Source organism: Megascapheus bottae, chromosome 20 (genome assembly GCF_031878675.1).
Source record: "Megascapheus bottae isolate mThoBot1 chromosome 20, mThoBot2.hap1, whole genome shotgun sequence".
Lineage (NCBI taxonomy): Eukaryota > Metazoa > Chordata > Mammalia > Rodentia > Geomyidae > Megascapheus > Megascapheus bottae.
In genome coordinates this window covers 43,201,512-43,224,710 of record NC_143528.1, presented here as the reverse complement: position 1 = coordinate 43,224,710, position 23,199 = coordinate 43,201,512, and the positions used below count along the sequence as shown (strand labels likewise).

The window sequence follows — 23,199 nt, the reverse complement described above, 5'->3', positions numbered from 1 at the left end:
ACCCCGGACGCCCGGACCGAGGAGCGGGGCGGGGCGAGGCGGGGCGGGAGGCAGCCACGAGCGGACGCACAGGGTCACCACCGAGCGCCCCGAGCGCGCCCGACGCCCTCCGCGGCCCGGCCCGGCCCGGCCCGGCCCGGCGTCCCCCGCGCCGCCGACGTGGTGCGCAGTGCGCCTGCGCCCGCCGAGGGGCGGGGAGGCGCCGACGCCGCCGCGGCGTGGGAGAGGAGGGCGGGCGGCGCCGGGGAGGGGGCGGGCGGCCCGGCGGTCCTGCCAGCCTGCGGTTCTGCCTGCCGTTCTGCCTGCCGATCTGCCGGCCTGCGGATCTGCCGGCCTGCCTGCCTGCCGGCCTGCGGACGCGCGGGCCTGGGTCGCCGCTGAGCCGCTACGGTGCTCGCCGGGTCAGTACCGGGCTGCGGGGTGCGGGCCGGGTCGGTACCGGGCTGCGGGGTGCGGGCCGGGTTGGGGCCGGGGCTGCGGGGTGCGGGCCGGGTCGGGGCCGGGGCTGCGGGGATGGAGTCGGGGCCGGGGCTGCGGGGTGCGGGCCGGGTCGGGGCCGGGGCTGCGGGTGCGGGCCGGGTCGGGGCCGGGGCTGCGGGGATGGAGTCGGGGCCGGGGCTGCGGGGTGCTGGCCGGGTCGGGGCCGGGGCTGCGGGGATGGAGTCGGGGCCGGGGCTGCGGGGTGCGGGCCGGGTCGGGGCCGGGGCTGCGGGGATGGAGTCGGGGCACCGGGCGGGCGGGCGCCGTCCGGTCCCGGCCCCGTGCTCACGGGCGGTCGGGCCCCAGTGTAGATCCGTTTGCGTGTCCCGGCCCCCCCGTCGGTCACAGCGGTGCCGTCTTCAGCTTCCCGGGGAGGTCGAGGGGCCCTGGCCGCCCGCCGTCCCGCCCCGCCCCGGCCCGGGTGGGCAGACTGGCCGGCCGCCCCGCCGGGTCCCCGGGAAGAGCGGAGGTGGCGGGGCGGCCCGGAGGGGGACTGGAGGGGGACTGGAGGGGGGACTGGAGGGCGGGGCGGGGCGGCCGCGCCCGCCGGGAGAGGAACCGGGCGCCGGCCCGTGGGGGAGGCCCCGGGGGACTCGGTAGGTGAGAAGCGGGCGGGAGGGATGGGGAGGTCGGTGCGGAGTCTGCGCCGTGCCGGCTCCGGAGGGCTGGCGAGCCTGGGGTCGGCCGACGCCGTGGGCAGCGGGGCGGCGGGGCGGCAGGGCAGCAGGGCGGCAGGGCGGCAGGGCTGACTCCGCCTCCGGTCGGGGCGCAGAAGGCCCGCAGCCCGCGGCGGCTCCCGGAGGGCCGGCGGCCGCCTCTTGGGAGACCCCGGAGGAGGCGGAGGAGGAGGAACCCACGTGGACCCGGAGAGCCCCGGGGCCCCCTGCGGCTCGTGCGAGGTCGGCCCCGCTGGCCCGCCGGGTGGCCCCGGCCCTGGGGTGCCGCTCAAGTGAGCGGGGCCGCCTTGGGCTGGGCTCCTCGGACACCGCGCCGCCTGGGGACCGGGACCAGGAGGGAGGTGTGGTCGGCTAAGGCCCGAAGGAGTTGTGGAAGGCCTGGAAAGCCGACAGAAAGAACCACACGGCCCCCTTTGTTAGGAGAGGGAAAGACTCAGAAAATCCTGTTCAGTGAAGTGAGCCAGACTCAAGGGAACGTAGGATCCATGGCTCCCTCGTGTGTCACAGTCAGTAGAAACCGTGGGCTGTACCAGCCGAGATCTGCAAGAGAGCAAAACCTAGACCGTAAGGGAACATAGGATCCATGGCTCCCTCATGTGTCACACACAGTCAGTAGAAACCGTGGGCTCTACCAGCCGAGATCTGCAAGAGAGCAAAACCTAGACCGTAAGGCCAGATGGTGCCACGCTAACTGAAAGGACCTCCAGGGTAAGGAAACAAGAGCCATAGAACGAGGGATTGCTGTCCTTAATGTACTGTTATCTCTCCTCTCTTTAGCTGTCCCTTGGTTATCTCATATTGTTACAGTATCTCACTTTATCTGCTTTATTGCATATATTTGTATTTGGTTATTTGAAATTGGATAGGGAAGGGGGGAAATAAGATGAGGGTGGGGATGGGGGGAGGGAAATGGGGACCAAGACATGAGAAAGGTATCAATGTGTGTGACGTGATGCACCTTCTATCAGGCAAATATAATGCAACCCTTCTATTAATTACAATAAAAATATGGAAAAAAGAGTTGTAGAAGATGAACCTGCCCAGCCACGCCTCCGTGGGTGCCCACTGGGTGATGTGGGGTGAGTCACAGCTGTTCTGCAGCCCCCAGGGCCTCGCAGGACTCCCAGAGGATGGCCAGGCCCCCAGCATATTCCAGCTGAGACTTAGGTGGCTGGCTGTGCTTGCACCTCGGCCCCTTGAATTCTGCCCATCCCTGCCTCCCCAGGTCAATGCGGTCTGTGCCTCTCCTGCTGCTGGAGAAGTGTCCTGGCTTCTGATCTTTTGCTTCTGTATCTCATCAGCTCTGGGGTGTGCCAGCAGGATGACCCAGGCTCCTGCCTCTGCGTCATGCCTGACTAACCTGTCTGCAGTGCTTCCTATTGGCTGAGCCTGTCTCTGTAAAGGGCTGGAAGGCTGGAGACCTGGACTATTCTGGCTCATAAACAAGCAAACCAGTTGACTGTCCCTGGGGCATGGTAGGCGCTGATGTCTCACTCCTGCAGTGGAACAGATACCGGGGCCCAATATGGCTAAGAAGAAAACTTCCTAGCTCCTATATATTGAAGCCAACATGAGAACCACTATCTGGGCTTCTTTGTTTGGTACTAGAACTTTAGCTTGGCACTTTCTTGTTGCTGTTATTATAGTTAATTTCCGGGTGCATCCCTGGGATTATAGGCGTCTGGCCCTCTGGCTGCTCCTGATCCTCTGGTTCTGGTGCTCTGGAGCCCCTCCCTGCCCACAGAGGCAGAACCTTCCTGCACAGCCAGGTTCTTCTCATGCTAGACCTCTTCAGAGTCAGGGCCCACCCCCATGGAGGCAAAGCCACACACAAGCTGAGTTGTTTGGCCACAGGCACACTGGTGCAGTCATGGCAAAACAGGAACTGCCACGGGTCTCATGACTGTAAGTTCAGGGGTCTGTTCTGAGAAGTCTGCATTTCAGCACTCGCAGCCTTGTCAGCCGTCGCTGTTCAGTGCTTGTGAATGAGGCTGCTGGTTTCTCACCCTGGGGTCAGTCTCTTCTCCCAGCCCTGTACTTGGCTTTGAAGCAGATCTGCACCTAGAACTTGGGTTCAGAGGTACAGTGTGTGAAGGCCAGGTGTTCCTGCCAGTCCAGTGCATCTGGAGACAGGCACGGAAACTGGAGCCTTGCTTTCTGGAGGCGAGTTCCATGAGGGTAGGTTGTAGACAGAGCAACCCCCTGTCATCAGAAACAACTTCCGTGTGAACTGAAAACACAGCAGTGCAGAGGCTTAGAGCCAGCAGCATGCTGGGACCGAGAGAATATGGATGTGGCCGTTCCTTCCCTGAGTCAGCACATCTGTACACAGGCTTTTGGGTTTTGCCCTTGACTGTGAGACCACCAGGGAGCCCAGGCACAGGCTCTGGAGAAGTGGAGCTTGCTGTGCCCTGGGGTGTGGGAGGGATTCCCGGCTGCTGGCAAGACCCATCCCTGAGGGTACTCTGCATATGGGACTGAACTTGTAGAACAAGTAGAACTTGCCCACTGCTGTCTCCTTTGTTTCTCCCTGCCTTGTCTTACCAGCTTATGTTAAGACCCCTGTAATTGTAATGTATGCATACATGCATGCAGTGCTCCCCTGTCACATACACTCAGGAAGCCCCATGCCAACCCCCAGACTCTGGAGCCCCGTGGATGGCTATGTCTTTGAGTCTTGAGAACTTGAGATTCTGGTCCTCACGGTTTCACAGAGTAGGCCCAGACAGACACTTAGACCACATGAGCAAGCACAGTTTAGAATCCGCCTACAGCAAATACTTTAGCAACACCCGCTGCAGGCCAGGCATTATTAGGCCTGACTAAGAGGATGTGGAGGTGGATGAAGTGTGCCAGAGGCCTGTCCAGTAGTGCACCAAGTTAAGGGTGTGCCAGAGACTCGGAGATGTACATGCTTGGCTACATGACGGAGCACCAAGTGCTTTTGTCTTGGATTCTAGAAACACAGTACTTCATAAAGTACGCACAACGGTTACGTAGATGCATTTTATGCTGTGGGCTCTGTGAATTGTATGGCTACTGACAGACTGCCACAAAAACCTGCAGCCTACTTGTGGAGTTCTGTTAAAGAAGTTCCTAGAATTCCTGAGTGTTCCTGTTGGCCCTCCCTGCTTCCTGCTCATGACCTTGCCTCTCCACCTTTCATTCACCCTTCCCATTCCTTGCACACCTATCCGCTTTGTTAGTACAAAGAAAAAAACATTTGTCGTGCACTTGCATTGCTGGGGCAGATGTGCCCGCTTCTGTGAGGCCATGTAAGGTGAATTCTCTTTTCTTCCTCAGCTTGAAGACCCTGGAGACTGTTTGCTAGGACAAGACACTGACAGTGGTGCTGTGTTGGTCCCAGGCTGGAGACGTGGCCAGGACAGGACCAGCAGGCCCGGTGGGGAACGGTGAAGGAAGATGACGCCTGTGAGTGGCGGGGCCACGCAGGAGAGCATCTTCGACCTGGACTACGCCTCCTGGGAGATCCGCTCCACGCTGGTGGTTGCAGGCTTCGTCTTCTACCTGGGCGTCTTTGTGGTCTGCCATCAGCTCTCATCTTCTCTGAATGCCACCTACCGCTCCCTGGCAGCCCGAGAGAAGGTCTTCTGGGACCTAGCAGCCACACGTGCCGTGTTTGGGGTGCAGAGTACAGCCTCGGGCCTGTGGGCTGTGCTGGGGGACCCTGTGCTTCAGGCTGACAGAGCACTGGCCCAGCAGAACTGGTGTTGGCTTCACATCACCACGGCCACGGGCTTCTTCTTCTTTGAGAACGTGGCCGTTCACCTGTCCAGCCTGTGCTTCCGCACCTTTGACATCTTCCTGGTTGTCCATCACCTCTTTGCTTTCCTTGGATTTCTTGGCTCTGTGGTCAATCTCAGAGCCGGACACTACCTCGCCATGGCCACCTTGCTTCTGGAGATGAGCACCCCCTTCACCTGCATCTCCTGGATGCTCCTAAAGGTGAGTGCCCAGGAAGGGGTGCCTGGGCTCGAGAGCTGCAGACCAGGACACAGTCCTTGTTCTGTTCCCGCTCTCTCCCCTGTGGCTGGCATGCCTCAGAGCCTGCTGCCCCCACTAGCAGCCCATCAGGCACATTGTCCAGTGGGGAGGGCTCCTGACCAAAGTCCGTTCTTCATTCTGCCTTCCGTGTGTCCTGATAGGAGAACACAACCTAATCTATGCAACACACACACACACACGCCTCAGGAAGTTTTGAAGTAAACCATGTACACACATGCTGTCTATTCTTTTAAAGTTTGTGTCACTATGAAGGTGATGCAGAGGGCTTGCAGTTACAAAAATCAGGTAAAGAGAACATTTCTTTCGGGGCAGTGCCACCCCTTCCCTCACTCCACACATGCGTTTCCAGTGCTTTGGGTTTTGATGAGGTCTGAGATGACCATGCCCACTTACCTGGTTCCCTTCCCTGTTCCCCAGAGGGCTGGCACCTAGCATCGTGATCTGTCTAGACTTTTGTGTTAGAAATGTTTTTCTGAGTGCTGGGTGCAGTGGCGCACACCTGCAATCCTAGCTACTCAGGAGGCTGAGATCTGAAGATTGTGGTTCAAAGCCGGCTGGGCACTAAAGTCCATGAGACTCATCTACAGTTAACCACCAGAAAACAGAAAGTGGTGCTGTACAATGCCCAGGCCCAGAGTTCAAGTCCACCACTTGAAAGAAAGAACTGTTTTCTCAATGTCCTGCACACAGTCATGACTTTGATGTTAAAGAGTCCTTTCTGTTATGCCTTTTGTGTGTGTATGTGGCGGTCCTGGAGCTTATACTCAGGCCTGAACTACTTTGTTTTTTTCTTCTCTCAAGGCTAGTGTACTACCACATGCTCACAGCTCCACTTCTCCTTTTTTGGTGGTTAACTGGAGATAAGAGCCACATCCACATGGGCTTTCCTGCCCATGCTGGCTTCAGACCACGGTCCTCAGGTCTCAGCCTCCTGAGTAGACAGGATGACAGGCGTGAGCCTCCAGTGCCCAGCTTGTGTTGCATAGGTTCTTGCCATCTTGGATGATGTATCATCCTCTTTGCAGAGTATATTATTTGGAAATTGAAGTACTGACATGTTTAGCCAGTTCATAGATATGTCGTATTATTAAGCATGTTATAGAACACTGGCAGGAGGGTGTGGGTGTGGGAGGGTGGAGGCATGGAGGGTGTGGTATGGGTGTGGGAGGGTGGAGGCATGGAGATAGAGATACAGAAGGTGTGGGTATGGAGGGTGTAGATAGGGAGGGTTCAGGTAAGGGAGGTGCAGATGTGAAAGGCACAGGTATGAAGGGAATGGTTATGGAGAGTATAGATTTGGAAGTTGAGGCGAGGCAGCTGGGCTTGTGTGTTTTGTGTTAGATGAGGAGAGCCTGTTGGCTCGGATGTGCAAATTCAGGAGAAAGAGGTTGGGAGAGGATTAAATTTTGCTCTAGGAAGCAGAAATCAAAAGCAGGACATCTCTCTTGCTGGCAGTAGCCGGTGGTCTTTCTCAGACTAGGCCAGGAGACCAAAGCCCTGGTAAGAACGTCTGTTGTTTCTGGTTGGTATTGGAGTGTGGGGTGGCACTTGTCTGCTAGGCCAGCTGGCCTGAGGCCCTGCTCTGGGTGGGATGGCTGTGTGCTGCTGGCCATCCACTGACCACCCCTGTCTTGTCCCCAGGCCGGCTGGTCGGAGACGCTGCTGTGGAAGCTCAACCAATGGCTGATGATCCACCTGTTCCACTGTCGCATGGTCCTCACCTACCACTTGTGGTGGGTGTGTTTCTGGCACTGGGACAGCCTGGTCGGCAGCCTGTACCTGCCGCACTTTGCATTATTCCTTGTTGGGCTGGCTCTCCTCACATTTGTCCTCAATCCCTATTGGACCCACAAGAAGACGCAGCAGCTTCTCAACCCCGTGGACTGGAACTTTGCACAGACAGAGGCGAAGAGCAGCCCTCCAGAAAGGACCAATGGGCAGGTGCAGCGGAAGAAGAGGCTGTAGCTCCCGGGACCTGGCGGACCTCCGTGCCGGAGGACCGAGGCCCAGGGCTCTGGGGAGCGCAGCAGGCAGGATGTTCCTTACCAATGAGGGTAGTGACTGAGAATCACAGTGACATTCTGACTCTGTGCGTTAGCATTGATTCTGAAGTAGCCACAAAGTATTATTAAGACCTGAATTCACCTTAGGAGCAGATCTTTGCCATGGCAATTTCCTTGACTGCTGTGGTATGTTCCTGCAGGAGCCCTGCAGGGCAGGTGAGTGTGCAGGAACTGAGCCGGCGGGTGCTTGAGGCTGGCCGCTGGGGAGGGGGGTACTGAATACTTGAAGGGTCTTCTTGTGAAGCCCCACGTGGGTGTGGCAGGGTCCACATGTTTATGCTATGTGTGTCTTACTCAGAAATCACTTTCTTTTTACTGCTAAAGAATGGCTGAAGAACCTACTCTGGTGGCTTGTACCTATAATCCAAGCCACTCAGCTTCTGAGATGTGAGGATTGAGGTTCTAACGCTGCTCAGGCAGAAAAGCCAGGACCCTCCATCTCTCATTAAGTAGGAAAAGGCAGGACTGGAGGCATGCCCCTGGTGGGAGGGCTGTCTGTGGGCAAACCACTCACCCAACCAAGAACGCAAGTCACTGAGATCCAGCCTCACAACTGGGGGAAAAAAAAAATGTGTTTTGTGTTGTAGTAACCCTCTTTACAATTTCCGGGCACGTGTGGATAGTGACCTCAGTTGCCGCACTGCCACCTAGTGGCAAGTAGCATAAAGACAGACGGCGGCTGTAGCCCGGGCCGGCTCCCCACTCATCAGCCTCCCGTTGGCCTGCAGTGAAGGAGTCTATTGGACTGGCTGTGCTGTTCTGTTTGTGCTATACTGGGGCTTGACCGCAGGGCCCGAGGGCTTCCTGTAGGGTTTTTTGTTTTCTTTTTTTGCTCAAGCCTGGTGTTCTAACACTTGATCACAGCTCCACTTCCAAGAAATCTATTTTAAAATGAGAATTTTTTAATTGGCATTACATTGCTGAGTTGACAAAATAAGGGAAGTACTTATCCGTATTATTGGACCCTCCCTGTTTTAGAACTGTTTTAATCAAGTTACCCATCCGTTCTCAGACTAGACCCCATCCTTGGCTGGTGTTGTCTAGATTTCACAGACTTTGTATGAACTGTCTTGTAACCTTGGACACAGCAACGCTCAACGTGGCCCTGTGGTTCCGGAACAGACTTTCAGTAACTCCATGCAGCCACTGCCTGGGGCTGGGTCCCCGGCACGCACCCTTCCAGGCTGGGACTGGGTAGGAGATAGATGGATAGATAGATGGATAGGTAGATAGACAGACAGACAGATAGAGATAGAGATGTCATATCTATCTATCTATATCTGTATCTATCTATCTGTCTATCTATCTGTCTATCTATCTATCTATATAGGGGTAGCAGACATATTGACAGATACAGAATATTTTTTTTTTTTTTTGCCAGTCCTGGGCTTGGACTTTCTCAAGGCTAGAGCTCTACCACTTGAGCCTCAGCACCACTTTGGCTTTTTTCTATGTATGTGGTACCAAGGAATCGAACCTGGGTCCTCGCGCATGCTAGGCAAGCACTCTACCACCAGGCCAAACTCCTGGCCCAAGATACAGAATTTTTATTTGCCACAATTGTTCAATCAAAACTCAAAAATGTTTTTATTATGGGAATTTGAACTCGGGGCCTTACACTTGCTGGGCTGGTACTCTACCACTTGAGCCATGCCTCCAGTCCTGCTTTTCAGTGATTTTTGTTGCTGTGTTTGTCAGCTGTGGGGCCTGAACTCTGGGCCTGGGTGCCGTCCCTGAGCTCTTCAGCTCAAGGCTAGCGCTCTAGCACTTGAGCCACAGTGCCACTTCCTCAGCGATTACTTTGAATACGTCTGGTCTTGGTTGGCCTGAGCTGTGACCCCCCTGCCATGGTCCTCTCATCACTGCTGGCCTCCACAGGTGCGCTGCGTGACCTCCAGCCTCTCTCCATGGAGGTGGAGTCTCGGGGACTTTTCCTGCCTGGACGGCTAGCCTCAAACTGCTGTGGTTCTGATCGCAGCCGCTCCTGGAGCTGAGATTGCTGGCAGGAACCTCGGGCACCTGAAGCAGAGTTTGTTTTCACCAGAAGCACCTTTGAAAATGTGCTAGAAACTGTTGCTCCTGAAAATCACATCTGACTGCATATGATGTGTCACGGACTTTCTGAAGAGCAATTTTGATTACTAGTGCTTTGATTACTAGTGCTTTAACTTCATTGAATATATCTAGATGACTGGGTTAACTCATTTTAAAACTATTTAAAATGCATCCCTCCTAGGATGGTTGGCTCCTCCAGAGCCACACAGTGCCCTTCCTGTGGACTGCCAGGGGCTGTGGTTTCAGGGAACAGGCATCTATCTAATAAAGTAACCCTTCACAGAACCTGGGTGATGTCGGTTCCTGTACCTTAACGTAGACCAACCTCCATTCCCACCCCTGGGACTGCCTTGCGCCTTAGAAATGCAGACTGTGGCTGGGCTGAGATCTGAGGATCACAGTTCAAAGCCAGCCTGGGCACTAAAGTCCGTGAGACTCTTCTCTCCATTTAAGCACTAGAAAACAGGAAGTGGCACTGTGGCTCAAGGGATAGGGTGGTAGCTTTGAGCTGAAGAGCTCAGGGACAGTGCCCAGGCCCAGAGTTCAAGTCTTACGACTGACAAAAAAAAAGAAAGGAAGAAATGCTAGCTGTGACTCTGGATCTTCCCGTCTCTAAAGGCATTTGCTGATATTCATCTGGGCTGCACCAGACTGACTCAGGAGTTCAGGCTTCACATTCCATTTCTTAGCAGACCTGCCATCCGATGCCGTAACAGGGAGCCTTGGAAGACCAGCGGCTTGCTCTGTGAGACCCCTGGCCCATGGCTCATCTCTGATCATGACTGCTGTGATGGGGACATGCCAACAGGTGGCCTGCCAGAGCCAGCCAGCAGCGAAGCAGGATTCCTGATTTAGGGGGTGAAGACTTGGAAAAGAAAAAGATAAGAAACAAACGGATGGGGTCGGGAGGTCTACAGCTCAAGAAGGCTGTAGCACCGTTTATTTCTAAATTCAGTCTTACATACTTTCTTGAAACCAGGGAACTGTCAGGGGTTACATTTGTACAAAGCGGTAAATTTCAGATCAGTTAAGCAGGACAAGGCCATAAAGCAATAAATCGATAAGGTCAGGGAATTCACAATATAGACAATGTAGCTCAAAGTTCATAGGCACGGCGCCATATATGACAGCTCATATCTTTGTGTGGTTATCTTACTGAGTGATACAGATTCATGGGTCAGTCTGACTCCATACTCCGGCTCCCAACAGTGGCCTGGGTAGGAAGCTTTGGGGACACTGTGGTCCAGTGGCTTGTGCTTGTGCTGGCCTGGGACCCACCACTCAGGCCTCAGCCTGTCACCCTCCCATCCATGCAGGCGACACAGCCACAGCTCACCGATCCTGAGCCAAGGGCGAGTCTGGGCCGGTCCTCTGTGTCCATCCTGACCGCACTGCGCGTGTGCGGGGAGACTCGCACACCCTGATTGCTTACCATGAATGAGGTCCTGGGGTTGGAACTCAGCACTACAAAAGGAAGGAGTGAGAGCACGTTCTAACCGAGTTCACACAAGTCGGGAGCAGGTGTCCAGGAGAGCCTGTGTCCTTGTTGGAGGCACTTCCCTTAGCATTGCGTTTGTTTCAGTAAAGAAGGTTTCCTCTGTACCCATGTTTTATTCGAAACTGAAACATGGCACACATGAAGGGGTCGGGTGGCAGGCAGCAGTGGACAGAGGCCTTTTCTCCAGGTCTGTGGGTGGAAGATGTCTGCCTCCCTCACTGGCTTGTTCATTGCGTGCTTTCTGTCTTTCCTTTTGTCATTGTGGATCCTGACCTTGGGTCCTGGTGCTGTCACTGAGCGCTTTTGCTCAGTATCACTTTGAGCCACAGCTCCCCTTCCATTTTTTGTATGGTTAATTGAAGAGCCTCCTTGGGGACTTTTATGCTCTGGCTGGCTTTGACCCACAATGCTCAGATCTCAGCCTCCTGAGTAGCAAGGATTAGGTGTGTAAACGCCGGGTGCCCAACTTTCACTGCCTTCATTTAACTCAGCACCATCCGTTCTGCTCCTCCGGGTCCTGCAGACTCCCAGAGTGTGGGACAAGAACCCGGCCAACGACAGCAGCTCCTCAGAGGTCATCGTTCAAAAGGGGCAGTGCCAGATGACAGCGATCATGGTTTTTGCACCGACAGCTCTGTGTTTCCACTCTACAGCTTGGGACTGGAAGCTTGTGGGAGTTAACTGCTAGCAAAGCCTTGTATCTTTACCTCGCTCTCAACCACACGTTTATCCCCAGCATTGTAAGAGAACAGCACAAGGCATGTCCTGTCTTTTTTTTTTTTTTTTTTTTTTTGCCATTCCTGGGGCTTGAACTCAGGGTCTAGGCACTGTCCTTGGGCTTTCTCAAGGCTAGAGCTCTACCACTTGAGCCACAGCACCACTTCCGGCTTTTTCTATGTATGTGGCACCAAGTCTTTGGGCCACACGTGGAACCCGGGTCTTCGTGCATGCTAGGCTAGCACTGTCCCACTAGGCCACACCCCTGGCAGCATGTCCTGTCCTAGATGCATGCTTACCTGACCTGTAACCTGGTGATGTCTCTGTATCCTGGTCCTCCGTGCTGAAATGGAGTCCCAGTTCTGGAAACACATGAGGAAGGTGGCAGGACGCTCAGTATTGGGATGGTACAGTCTTCTCTTCCCCATGGCCATTGCGATGGCCTCGTGGCAGGAGAACAAAGGCCTAAACCAGCTCCAGCAGGTCTCTTAGAAGGCACCATCCTTTGATGAGAGGGGTTCTGTCCATCACCCCCTCAGGTCAATGACATGTTAGTGTGGCTGTGCAGGGGACACTTGAACTCACGGGGTCAGTGACCTGTCAGCATGCAGGGGACGCAGAGCCTTCCAGGACCAGGAGAGAATGGGGCCCTTGCTGAGACAGTTGGGTTCCGGGAGCTCTAGTAGGCAGGGTTCCAGCGCCTAGTCTGTCATGTCCCGGTGCCTGCTCTGCCTAGCCTGAAACACCTGCCTACTAGATGGGAGAATGGACACATGATCTCTGCTCACCTCAAAGCAGTGTCCTGCCGGGCCAAGCAGTGACCTGTCAGAAGACAGCCCTGTGGGTCCACTGAGGACCCAAGGATGCTGGCCAAGAATGTGTTTATCAAACCAAGGTGGAGCGAGGAGCCCAGAGCGCAGCCCTAGTCCACGCAGAGCGGTGAGGACTACACAGAGTAGCAGGCAGTGCTCAGCAGTGGTCTGAAACCTGGCTGGGCGAGGCGGCTGGGGCAGAGCCCGGCAAGCAGGGGGCCTGTGTGGGTCTGCCAGGCTTGCCCTTCACACTGGGGCCTGGGTGTTAGTGTGCCTCTGACCCATGAACTGAAGGCAAACTAAACATTTTGTCTACTGAATATGCCTTTGCTGTTACTCTTATGTCCCTGCCTGGACGTCCTCTTCCGGACCAGGGAAATGAAGACTCGGTGGTGGCTGCCTCCCGTGCTGGCTGCACACACCTCGCCTTGTCACAGGATCCCCAGCCCCACTGTGACCCAAGCAGGAGAGGTTGCTTCTGCCACCTGAGATGACCACAGAGCGGAAGGAAGGGCCGAGTCCAGACTTCTTCCAGCCAGGATTCTGGGGCTGCCTGTGGTGCCTGGAGGGTTTGCTCCAGAGGGCCAGGCCAGTGCCTGAACTGGGGCTGGGCCAGAATATTGGGGAGCTCCAGGCTACTGATGCTGTCTTCGGACTTCCTGACAGTCTGGCTGTCTGTTTCAAGCAGTGTTGCTCCTGTGGGGGGTGTGGGGGGTGACTGAGGATGGAAGTGTCTACCCCGCCTGTGCTCTGCTCTGCCCTCCACAAGATGTGAGATCTGCACCCTCCTAGAGGAATTCAACACCAACAGTGTGCTTGTCAGTCATGCACACTGGTGCTTCTGTCTAGGCCTCTTTTTTTTGGCCAGTCCTGGGACTTGAACTCAGGGCCTGACTGCTGTCCCTGAGCTAGCACTCTACTATGTGAGTCACAACCTGGCTTTTTCTGAGAATAAGAAATCTGGGAATAAAGAGTCCCACGGATTTTTCTCCCCAAGCTGTCTTGGAACTACGGCCATCAGCTATCTGCCTCTTGAGTAGCTAGGATTACAGCCATGAGCCCTACCTTGGCTCAGCTCTCTTCACTGTCTTCATGCATTCTAACAGGAGAGTTTACTGATTCAGTGTTCCTCCTTCTGGAAAAAAAATAAGACTTTTAAAAAATAATATGTCACTGAAAAGTAACGCATGTAATTCATATGTAACATGAATTATATAATTAACAAAAGGCTACTTGACAGTCATTTTAAATGCAGTGATATGAAAAATATAGAAATCGTTTTGTTTTCTTTCTGATGACTCAATTCCTGGCTGCTGTGTCTGGAGCCTGGCAGCCTTCCCGGCAGGGTGGGGAGGGAAGGGCCCTGCCCTGGGACTTCCCTGACCTTCCAGACTGGGGTGGGAACTCTCCAGCAATCTTCAGTCATTACAGAAGATTATCAGGCATCCTAGTGAGATAGGAGAAGTCCCCACCAACCCCTGACACAGAGGACTGCAATCTTGGTAAGTCTCATATTTGCTTGCTGTTTTCAAAAGTGATGTAAAAATCCCAGTTGGAACACAGCCCCTCCCACAAGTTTCTTTTTCTTCTGTCCTAGGGGATTTGTCAGTGCACTCTTCCTCCCAGCCTTGGTTTCCACACAAGCAGATGGAGAGGGCGGCTGGCAGCTGCTGCCCGAGCCCCCCGCCATGTTCCTGTAGCCTGTGATGATCTCACAGCCGTGCCCATGGCCTCTGGAACGTGAACTGTGGAAAAGCACATTCACTCCCAGTGTTGTCTTCCATTCTGCTCCGGGGTGCATACTGTGACTCTGGTCAGCGTGCGCTCTGCAGGCCGTTCCAGGATCCAGTAGCCCTGCTGTCCACGGTGGGTGGGGGTGCGCCATCTGCCAGTGTGGGGGGCCCCGTGTGGTGCGATTCCTTCACAAAGTGTCCAACCTCCTCCTCGGGTTTTTGTTTTTTTGTTTTGGGGGGTTTTTCTTTTCTTTTTTGCCAGTCCTGGGCTTGAACTCAGGGCCTGAGCACTGTCCTTGAGCTTCATTTGCTCAAGACTAGTATTCTACCACTTGAGCCACTGCACATCCGGCTTTTTCTTTGTATGTGATACTGAGGAATCGAACCCAGGGCTTCATGAGTGCTGAGCGAGCACTCTACCACACAGCCACATTCCCAGCCCTTTCCTCCCTCATTTTTGCCCGAGTGCACTCAGCATGTCTGTACAGCCACCTACTTTTGTCACCCCAGGGACAGGCATGATGACCAGGGTGGGGCAGGAACAGGGTGCAGGCTTGGGCTGTGGTCTTGAGAACACAAACCGAGGAGAGCAACCAGAGGTGCTGACCTGCCTGCTGGCCTCTTTCCCACTGCCCCACCAGCACCAAGCGCAGCATGGCAGGTGAGCTCTGAGCTCTGGTGAGAACTGCTTCCAGCGAGGGCGTGGACCTTTCAAACCCTCAGAATGTGAAGCCAGAGCCCTACAGACCTGTTCAGGACTCTGCTCATTTAATCTACTGTTGGCTTCTCAATTCCAGCATTCTCTATTGTGGTCACAAATAATAATTGTTATCAGCTAATTAATTATCTAACCCTAGTCCTTAATGAAATCTGATTTTCAGCATCCCGTTTGGCAAGCTTAGACAAGTGCGAGGCTCAGTGACAGGCCTGGGAGGACAGGATGTATTTTGGTTGTAGGCTATAAAGAATTTCCTAAGCTAACAGCAGAACTGATGGGTCTTATCTCACAGTAGGACTTTCTGGGAAACAGATTAAGATTCAGGTTTGTCATGCAAATAAAACCATGCCAACTCTCTGGGGGCCGTGGTCAGGGTAGTCCTGGGATCCCGGGTAGAAGTGTGGCTGTAGGCTGGTTGCATGCTGTTCTCTATGCAGGAATGGGAATCATTAGATGTATGTGTTGTGAATTTTTCTGAGTATGTTTCATTTCATAGTAAAATAGGAAGTTATTTTAAAAAACTGAGCAAAATTAAGGACAAGCAGATATGATATCCTTGAAATAAAAAAATTAGTGGTTAAGTGGATTTTTATTGTAACTCTGATATTATAAATCCCCAAATGAGTGAGTGCTGCCTCACCTGTTGTAGAAACAAACTCCGTGAGGGTCCAGGGTGGAGGACAGGACCACTGAAGAAGGGAGCTCAGTGAGAGTACCAGGCTAATCCTTAATTACTCAGCATTATCTAACTTCATTTTGGGAAGGTGGATTGGGGTTTGGAGTTGGGTAATAAGGGGTGTGTGTGTGTGTGTGTGCGCGCGCACGCGCGTGCTCGCGTGTGTATTTGGGGGTTTGATCTTGGGACCTGAAACTTGCTAGGCAAGCATTCTATTACTTGAGCCACCCATGGCCTTTTTCACTGGTTTACATAGTGGTTGAGTCTCTCACTTTTGCCTCCCTTGGAGTTGGGATTATAGGGAGGAGACGCCATGTTTTTGATCATGAAATAGTGATAGAGTTCTTGTCTGGACTCTGGGCCCAAGATGGAGAGAATGCTGATCCAGGTCAGACACTGTGGACGCCTGTGACCATTGCCAGGAACCACTTCTAGAGATGGCAGAGAGAGAGAGAGGGAGAGAGAGGGAGAGAGAGGGAGAGAGAGAGGGAGAGAGAGAGAGAGGAGAGAGAGAGAGAGAGAGAGAGAGAGAGAGAGAGAGAGAGAGAGAGAGAGGGAGAGAGAGAGAGAGAGAGACAGAGACAGAGAGAGAGAGACAGAGAGAGAGAGACAGAGAGAGAGAGAGACAGAGAGAGGTAGAGAGACAGAGAGAGAGAGACAGAGACAGAGGGAGAGGGAGAGGGAGAGAGAGAGTCCTGCTCCATGCCTCCCAGGTGAAGTGGAAGCTTACCCACCCTCTGCCTTCAGACTCTCAGGACTCAGTGACCTGACCTCTGGAAAACTTCCCTTCTCTCCCTGTCTACTGAAAAGCCCAAAGCCACTAACACCAGCTTGGTGCATATGAAATGTTAGGGTGCGCCACGAGAGAACCCTGAAGCTGTGCCAGGATAGAGTTGCACTGAGCAACAGAGAACGGGAGTGATGGCGGCGGCAAAACCCGCTCCAGCTGTGCTTATACATGGGGGAGGCATCTGCCTCAGGGCCTCGGTGTCATGGGTGTCATGGCCGGGTCGGTCACCCGAGCTCTACGCTGACCTCTGCTCCCTCTCCAGGGCTGGGTGTTCCATTCAGAACTCCTTCCTTCCTCGACATCCCTTCCCTCCCCAGCCGCCAGCTCTGTGTAGACGGGGGAGTGGGCTGTGGGGGCAGGACAGGGTTGACCTTTACGGAGGCCTGTGAGCGAGAGGGGTCAGCCCCTCACAGAGGGGACAGGCTCACGGGCCACCAGGAGTCACCGCGGGTGCAAGTTCAGATGGAAACACTTCACCTGTCTGTCCTGTTCCCACAGGTGCTCTCCTGGTGTGGAGAGCTGTCTCGCTCACACTTCTGCCTCCACTTCTCCCTTCCATTCTCAGACATTGCAAAGCAAGAAAACAGGCGCCGTTGTGCAGAGCTCTGGAAACAAAAAGCCACTGTTTCCTGGGGGAACAATGTGTCCTTCTCCCACTGGGCTGGACAGATCGCTGACGGAGCAGAGAGAGTCCAGTCTTCCTTATCTTGCTGAGTCCTGGAGCCTCTCCTCCGTTTCTTTGGTTTCTGCCTCTTCTCTTTGCCTTTGGACCCACATCCACCAAAGGGGCTTGGGTGGGAGTTGTGTGGGAAACGAGGCTCGGGACACCAAGGTGTGACTTAGAATGCGGCAGTCCACAACAAGGCCCCCAGGCAAGGATCTGCAGAAGTGTGCACAGGGCTAGGCCAGGGGGGCAGTGAGCAGGTGGGCAGCGGTGAGGGAGGCGCTTCTCCAGCACCCGCTGGCACATCCAGTCGTGTGGTGTGGAGAGGCCCTTCACACGACTGACTCCACGTGCAGCCCCCCGACTCTACTACATATCGGTGTGGTCTTTATATAATAGAAGGCCATGCTACGCTCGGGGTGGAGGGACCGCCTTGCTTCCTCCCCACAGGGTCCTGAGGCAGGCACCGTGACACCTGCCTCACGTAGGAGGCTCACTCATCGCTGGTGGCCTGCCGGACAGCTCTGTCTCCCAGGCCTTCAAGGCAGCCATGACATCTGCTCACACCCTTCCTGCCTGACCCTTTGCAGTGTACACACATCTTACCTGTTAGCTTGTAATTAATAAGGTGACATTTTATATCCAATTGATAGAGAATCATTTTAACCCGGTGTCAGCCCAATGTTTAAAACTTGTTTCTTCAGTGGTTTTTGGTCTGCCCCTGCTGCTGTAACATCTTGAAATGGTAGTTACTTCTCGGTGACTTGGAAGTTCTGAGGTGAAGGTGGCCATGGGGTCTGTGCTGGGGGCCTCTCTGCTTACCAGTCCATTATTAGTCCTTGAACCCATGTCCAAAGTCAGAAAGGGAAGGAGGAGCTCGGCCGGACCATGTGGGGAGGAGAGCTTCCAAACCTTTGGAAGACCGACCCCTTCTCTCAATTACTCCGCTGGCAATTAAGCGTCAGCAGATGGGTTTTGGAAGACACATTCAGACCTTAACAGTTACAGTAGCACACGGACTAGCCTGTTCTTGTGTTCAACCTGGTAACATTTCATAAAGTGAACCCCTCTAGGTGTCTATACTGTAATTTTCATGAGGCCCCTAATTCGTTTACATCCTTTCCCAGGCATTCCCCCCGACAAAAGGGCTACCATTGTTCTGTTTCCTGTTGTCATTTGCTGTAAGTTTGGCTCATTCTTTCATTTGCCACGTGTGTGTGTGCGCGTGTGTGTGTGTGATATCTCCATGCAACCTTGGCTCTGCGATGTGCCAGCACTCTGTTCCTTCTTGCCACTGACCTGTGTCCAGCTCCTGGCCTCGCCGCCCTGGCTGAGGCCCTTACCGCTGCCGGCCCGTGGAGGTTCGACCCGTCTGAACCATCCTGTCAGTAATGAACTAGCAGGTCTTGTAAAGACCTCTGGAGGGGCTTAGGGTTGTATCCTGAGCATGGGATTGTGAGAACTGTGTGCAGCTGTGAATAGCTGTATCGGTGGGTACTCCAGCATACAGCAGTCTTGAGTCTCTACGTCCTGAGCAGTGCGTGGCTGCTTCAGTCCCAGGCATTCTCCTGGGGATACAGTAGCAATTCACTATGGTTTTAATTCAGATTGTTTTGAAAATAACATTGATGGTCATCCTGTTTATTCTGGCCATTAATGAACCTTTTGTGGAGTATTTTTTATGTCCTTCATTATCTTTTGTGATCTGCAGGAGTTTTTTTTATTGTCGGGATAACGTTTAGAGGGGTTATAGTTACATTCGTCAGGTGGGTGCGTTACTTCTCACACAGTGATGCCCTTCTCATTATGAAAATAAAATGCCTTGGAAACTTGATACCAGTACAGAGACACCGGAGGAAAGGACCCAGTGTGGCCTTTGGATAGAGGAGCTGTAGAGGGCACTGCCCTCCGTGGTGGACTCAGCCACAGGGTCCTTAACACAGACAAGAGGTGAGTCCTTCATAGGACAAGTTTGGTACCTTTGAGTATGTCTTCCTTTAGAACTGCGAGAAATAACCAGGAGAAAGAAATTCCCTCCAAGCCGGGCACGGTGTTTCACGCCTATAATCCTACCCACTCAGGAGGCTGAGATCTGAGGGTGACCATTCAAAGCCAGCCTGGGCACTAAAGCCCATTGGACGCTTATCTCCAATTAACCACCAGAGAACTGGAAGTGGCGCTGTGGCTCAACAGGTAAGACCTTGAGCTGAAGAGCCCAGGGACAGCATCCAGGCCCCGAGTTCAAGCCTCATGACCAAGAAAAAAAAAATTCTGTCCACTATTGATTTTTCAGTCTCAGATACTCTGCTGGCACAGCACGGAATAGACCAAGACAACAAATCTTTTTTGGGTACTTGTTACTAACAATGTCTTCTCAGCCTGTGACTCACTTTGAGTCATGTCACCAGATAAGTAAAAATTTTTAAATTATGGTAGAGGACATTTAAACATTATTAAATGGTTAACACATTTTCAGTCCTGTCTGAAGACCTGTCCTTAGTTTCTTTTATAAACTTCAGTTTCTTATACTTGAATCTATGATACAGCTCAAACTCCATTTATTGGTAGATTGTTTTTGTAGTTGTTTGTTTTGTTGTTTTTTGTTTGTCTGGGCCTGGGCGTTATCCCTGAGCTCTTCAATTCAAGGCTAGTACTCTACCACCAAAGAACAGTGCCCACTTCCAGTTTTGTGATTTCTGAATGGAAACTCCTGACTTTTCCAGCTCTGGATACAGGAGGAGGCAGAGGTACAGGCAGGGATCTGAGCCAGGAGTCAGTCCTACCGGAGGCACCACGGTGGGGCCTCCAGTGTCACAGCCCTGGGTCCTGAGTCAGACGGCTCAGTGCTAACTTCCTAAGTGCTCCAGCTCTTACCAGAAAGGAGTCCTGTTCTCCTGTCCTGCAGTGAATAAGTCGTGGGCCAGCCTAAATAAGGCTCCCCGTCACTCAGAGGAAATCACCTTTCAGGTGAGTTAGAGAAACTCAGTCCATTTCCGTAACGTTAATGTGTTGCTGTTATTTCTAAAAATTACTTTACCTACTGTTGTTTTCTAGTCCCTGCTGTCTTTATATTGGGCACAATTTTTACAGTCAAAAAATTCAGAAAGTAATATTACAGAGCACATTGAACATTTTGTAACATCCATTTGCCAATTCGCTCTTGGTACTGACTGGTGTGAGAGAGTGGGACTAGAGATCTCTAAGCAACCCGGCACTCCTGACACTTCGACTTGTAGGAAATCAGAGTTTGGGGTGGGAGGCAGCGGAGTTGAGTGTTGTGGCGCGGGTCCTGTGCACACCACCCAGGCAGCCATCTACAGTCGTTTCCATTTGAAAAGGCTCGTTTCCATTTCTTCTCTAGTTGCAGTCACAGCCATTTACTTCCCATTTAAAAATCAGCGCTCAGGGCCAGCTAGCTCTTCCTCCGGGGCCTGTACTCAGCCTGGGCCCCGAAGGGTTCTCACCACCGGGCCCCGGGCCTCTAGAGGATTCCTCCCACCACCACCACCACCGGACCCCTCGGGGATTCCTCCTCCACCTCCACCACCGGACCCCTCGGGGATTCCTCCTCCACCTCCACCACCACCGGACCCCTCGGGGATTCCTCCTCCACCTCCACCACCGGACCCCTCGGGGATTCCTCCTCCACCTCCACCACCACCGGACCCCTCGGGGATTCCTCCTCCACCTCCACCACCGGACCCCTCGGGGATTCCTCCTCCACCTCCACCACCACCGGACCCCTCGGGGATTCCTCCTCCACCTCCACCACCGGACCCCTCGGGGATTCCTCCTCCACCTCCACCACCGGACCCCTCGGGGATTCCTCCTCCACCTCCACCACCACCGGACCCCTCGGGGATTCCTCCTCCTCCTCCACCACCGGACCCCTCGGGGATTCCTCCTCCTCCTCCACCACCGGACCCCTCGGGGATTCCTCCTCCTCCTCCACCACCGGACCCCTCGGGGATTCCTCCTCCTCCTCCACCACCGGACCCCTCGGGGATTCCTCCTCCACCTCCACCACCACCGGACCCCTCGGGGATTCCTCCTCCACCACCACCACCGGACCCCTCGGGGATTCCTCCTCCTCCTCCACCACCGGACCCCTCGGGGATTCCTCCTCCTCCACCACCGGACCCCTCGGGGATTCCTCCTCCTCCTCCACCACCACCACCGGACCCCTCGGGGATTCCTCCTCCTCCTCCACCACCGGACCCCTCGGGGATTCCTCCTCCTCCTCCACCACCACCACCGGACCCCTCGGGGATTCCTCCTCCACCTCCACCACCGGACCCCTCGGGGATTCCTCCTCCACCTCCACCACCGGACCCCTCGGGGATTCCTCCTCCTCCACCACCGGACCCCTCGGGGATTCCTCCTCCACCACCACCGGACCCCTCGGGGATTCCTCCTCCTCCTCCACCACCGGACCCCTCGGGGATTCCTCCTCCACCACCACCACCACCGGACCCCTCGGGGATTCCTCCTCCACCTCCACCACCGGACCCCTCGGGGATTCCTCCTCCACCTCCACCTCCACCGGACCCCTCGGGGATTCCTCCTCCACCACCACCACCGGACCCCTCGGGGATTCCTCCTCCTCCACCACCGGACCCCTCGGGGATTCCTCCTCCACCTCCACCACCACCGGACCCCTCGGGGATTCCTCCTCCACCTCCACCACCACCGGACCCCTCGGGGATTCCTCCTCCTCCTCCACCACCACCGGACCCCTCGGGGATTCCTCCTCCTCCACCACCACCGGACCCCTCGGGGATTCCTCCTCCACCTCCACCACCGGACCCCTCGGGGATTCCTCCTCCACCTCCACCACCGGACCCCTCGGGGATTCCTCCTCCACCTCCACCACCACCACCGGACCCCTCGGGGATTCCTCCTCCTCCTCCACCACCCGACCCCTCGGGGATTCCTCCTCCTCCTCCACCACCGGACCCCTCGGGGATTCCTCCTCCACCTCCACCACCGGACCCCTCGGGGATTCCTCCTCCACCTCCACCACCGGACCCCTCGGGGATTCCTCCTCCTCCACCACCACCGGACCCCTCGGGGATTCCTCCTCCACCTCCACCACCACCGGACCCCTCGGGGATTCCTCCTCCTCCTCCACCACCGGACCCCTCGGGGATTCCTCCTCCACCACCACCGGACCCCTCGGGGATTCCTCCTCCTCCTCCACCACCGGACCCCTCGGGGATTCCTCCTCCACCTCCACCACCACCACTGGACCCCTCGGGGATTCCTCCTCCACCACGACCGGACCCCTCGGGGATTCCTCCTCCACCTCCACCACCACCACTGGACCCCTCGGGGATTCCTCCTCCACCTCCACCACCACCGGACCCCTCGGGGATTCCTCCTCCTCCTCCACCACCGGACCCCTCGGGGATTCCTCCTCCACCACCACCGGACCCCTCGGGGATTCCTCCTCCTCCTCCACCACCGGACCCCTCGGGGATTCCTCCTCCACCTCCACCACCACCACTGGACCCCTCGGGGATTCCTCCTCCACCACCACCGGACCCCTCGGGGATTCCTCCTCCACCACCACCGGACCCCTCGGGGATTCCTCCTCCACCTCCACCACCGGACCCCTCGGGGATTCCTCCTCCACCACCACCGGACCCCTCGGGGATTCCTCCTCCACCTCCACCACCACCGGACCCCTCGGGGATTCCTCCTCCACCACCACCACCGGACCCCTCGGGGATTCCTCCTCCTCCACCACCACCGGACCCCTCGGGGATTCCTCCTCCTCCTCCACCACCGGACCCCTCGGGGATTCCTCCTCCTCCTCCACCACCGGACCCCTCGGGGATTCCTCCTCCACCTCCACCACCACCACTGGACCCCTCGGGGATTCCTCCTCCACCTCCACCACCGGACCCCTCGGGGATTCCTCCTCCACCTCCACCACCACCACCGGACCCCTCGGGGATTCCTCCTCCTCCTCCACCACCCGACCCCTCGGGGATTCCTCCTCCTCCTCCACCACCGGACCCCTCGGGGATTCCTCCTCCACCTCCACCACCGGACCCCTCGGGGATTCCTCCTCCACCTCCACCACCGGACCCCTCGGGGATTCCTCCTCCTCCACCACCACCGGACCCCTCGGGGATTCCTCCTCCACCTCCACCACCACCGGACCCCTCGGGGATTCCTCCTCCTCCTCCACCACCGGACCCCTCGGGGATTCCTCCTCCACCACCACCGGACCCCTCGGGGATTCCTCCTCCTCCTCCACCACCGGACCCCTCGGGGATTCCTCA

At 55.4% G+C, this 23,199-nt stretch overlaps 1 protein-coding gene across 2 annotated transcripts; it reads left to right on the top strand.

Moving 5' to 3' along the window:
- Positions 1-323: 323 nt before the first annotated feature.
- On the top strand, positions 324-10,223 carry Cln8 (CLN8 transmembrane ER and ERGIC protein). Of its 2 annotated transcripts, XR_016538955.1 has the most exons (4): positions 324-401; positions 4,461-5,123; positions 6,825-7,402; positions 9,920-10,223. XR_016538955.1 is itself a non-coding variant. In XM_090353711.1 (3 exons), exons 2-3 carry the CDS (start codon positions 4,581-4,583, stop codon positions 7,146-7,148), a joined length of 867 nt encoding a protein of 288 aa, XP_090209837.1. In that variant the 5' UTR covers positions 324-401; positions 4,461-4,580; the 3' UTR covers positions 7,149-8,390. The 2 variants fall into 2 exon arrangements, 1 of the variants encoding a protein (XP_090209837.1); XM_090353711.1 differs by lacking the exon at positions 9,920-10,223 and having other exon boundaries at positions 6,825-8,390.
- Positions 10,224-23,199: the final 12,976 nt, after the last annotated feature.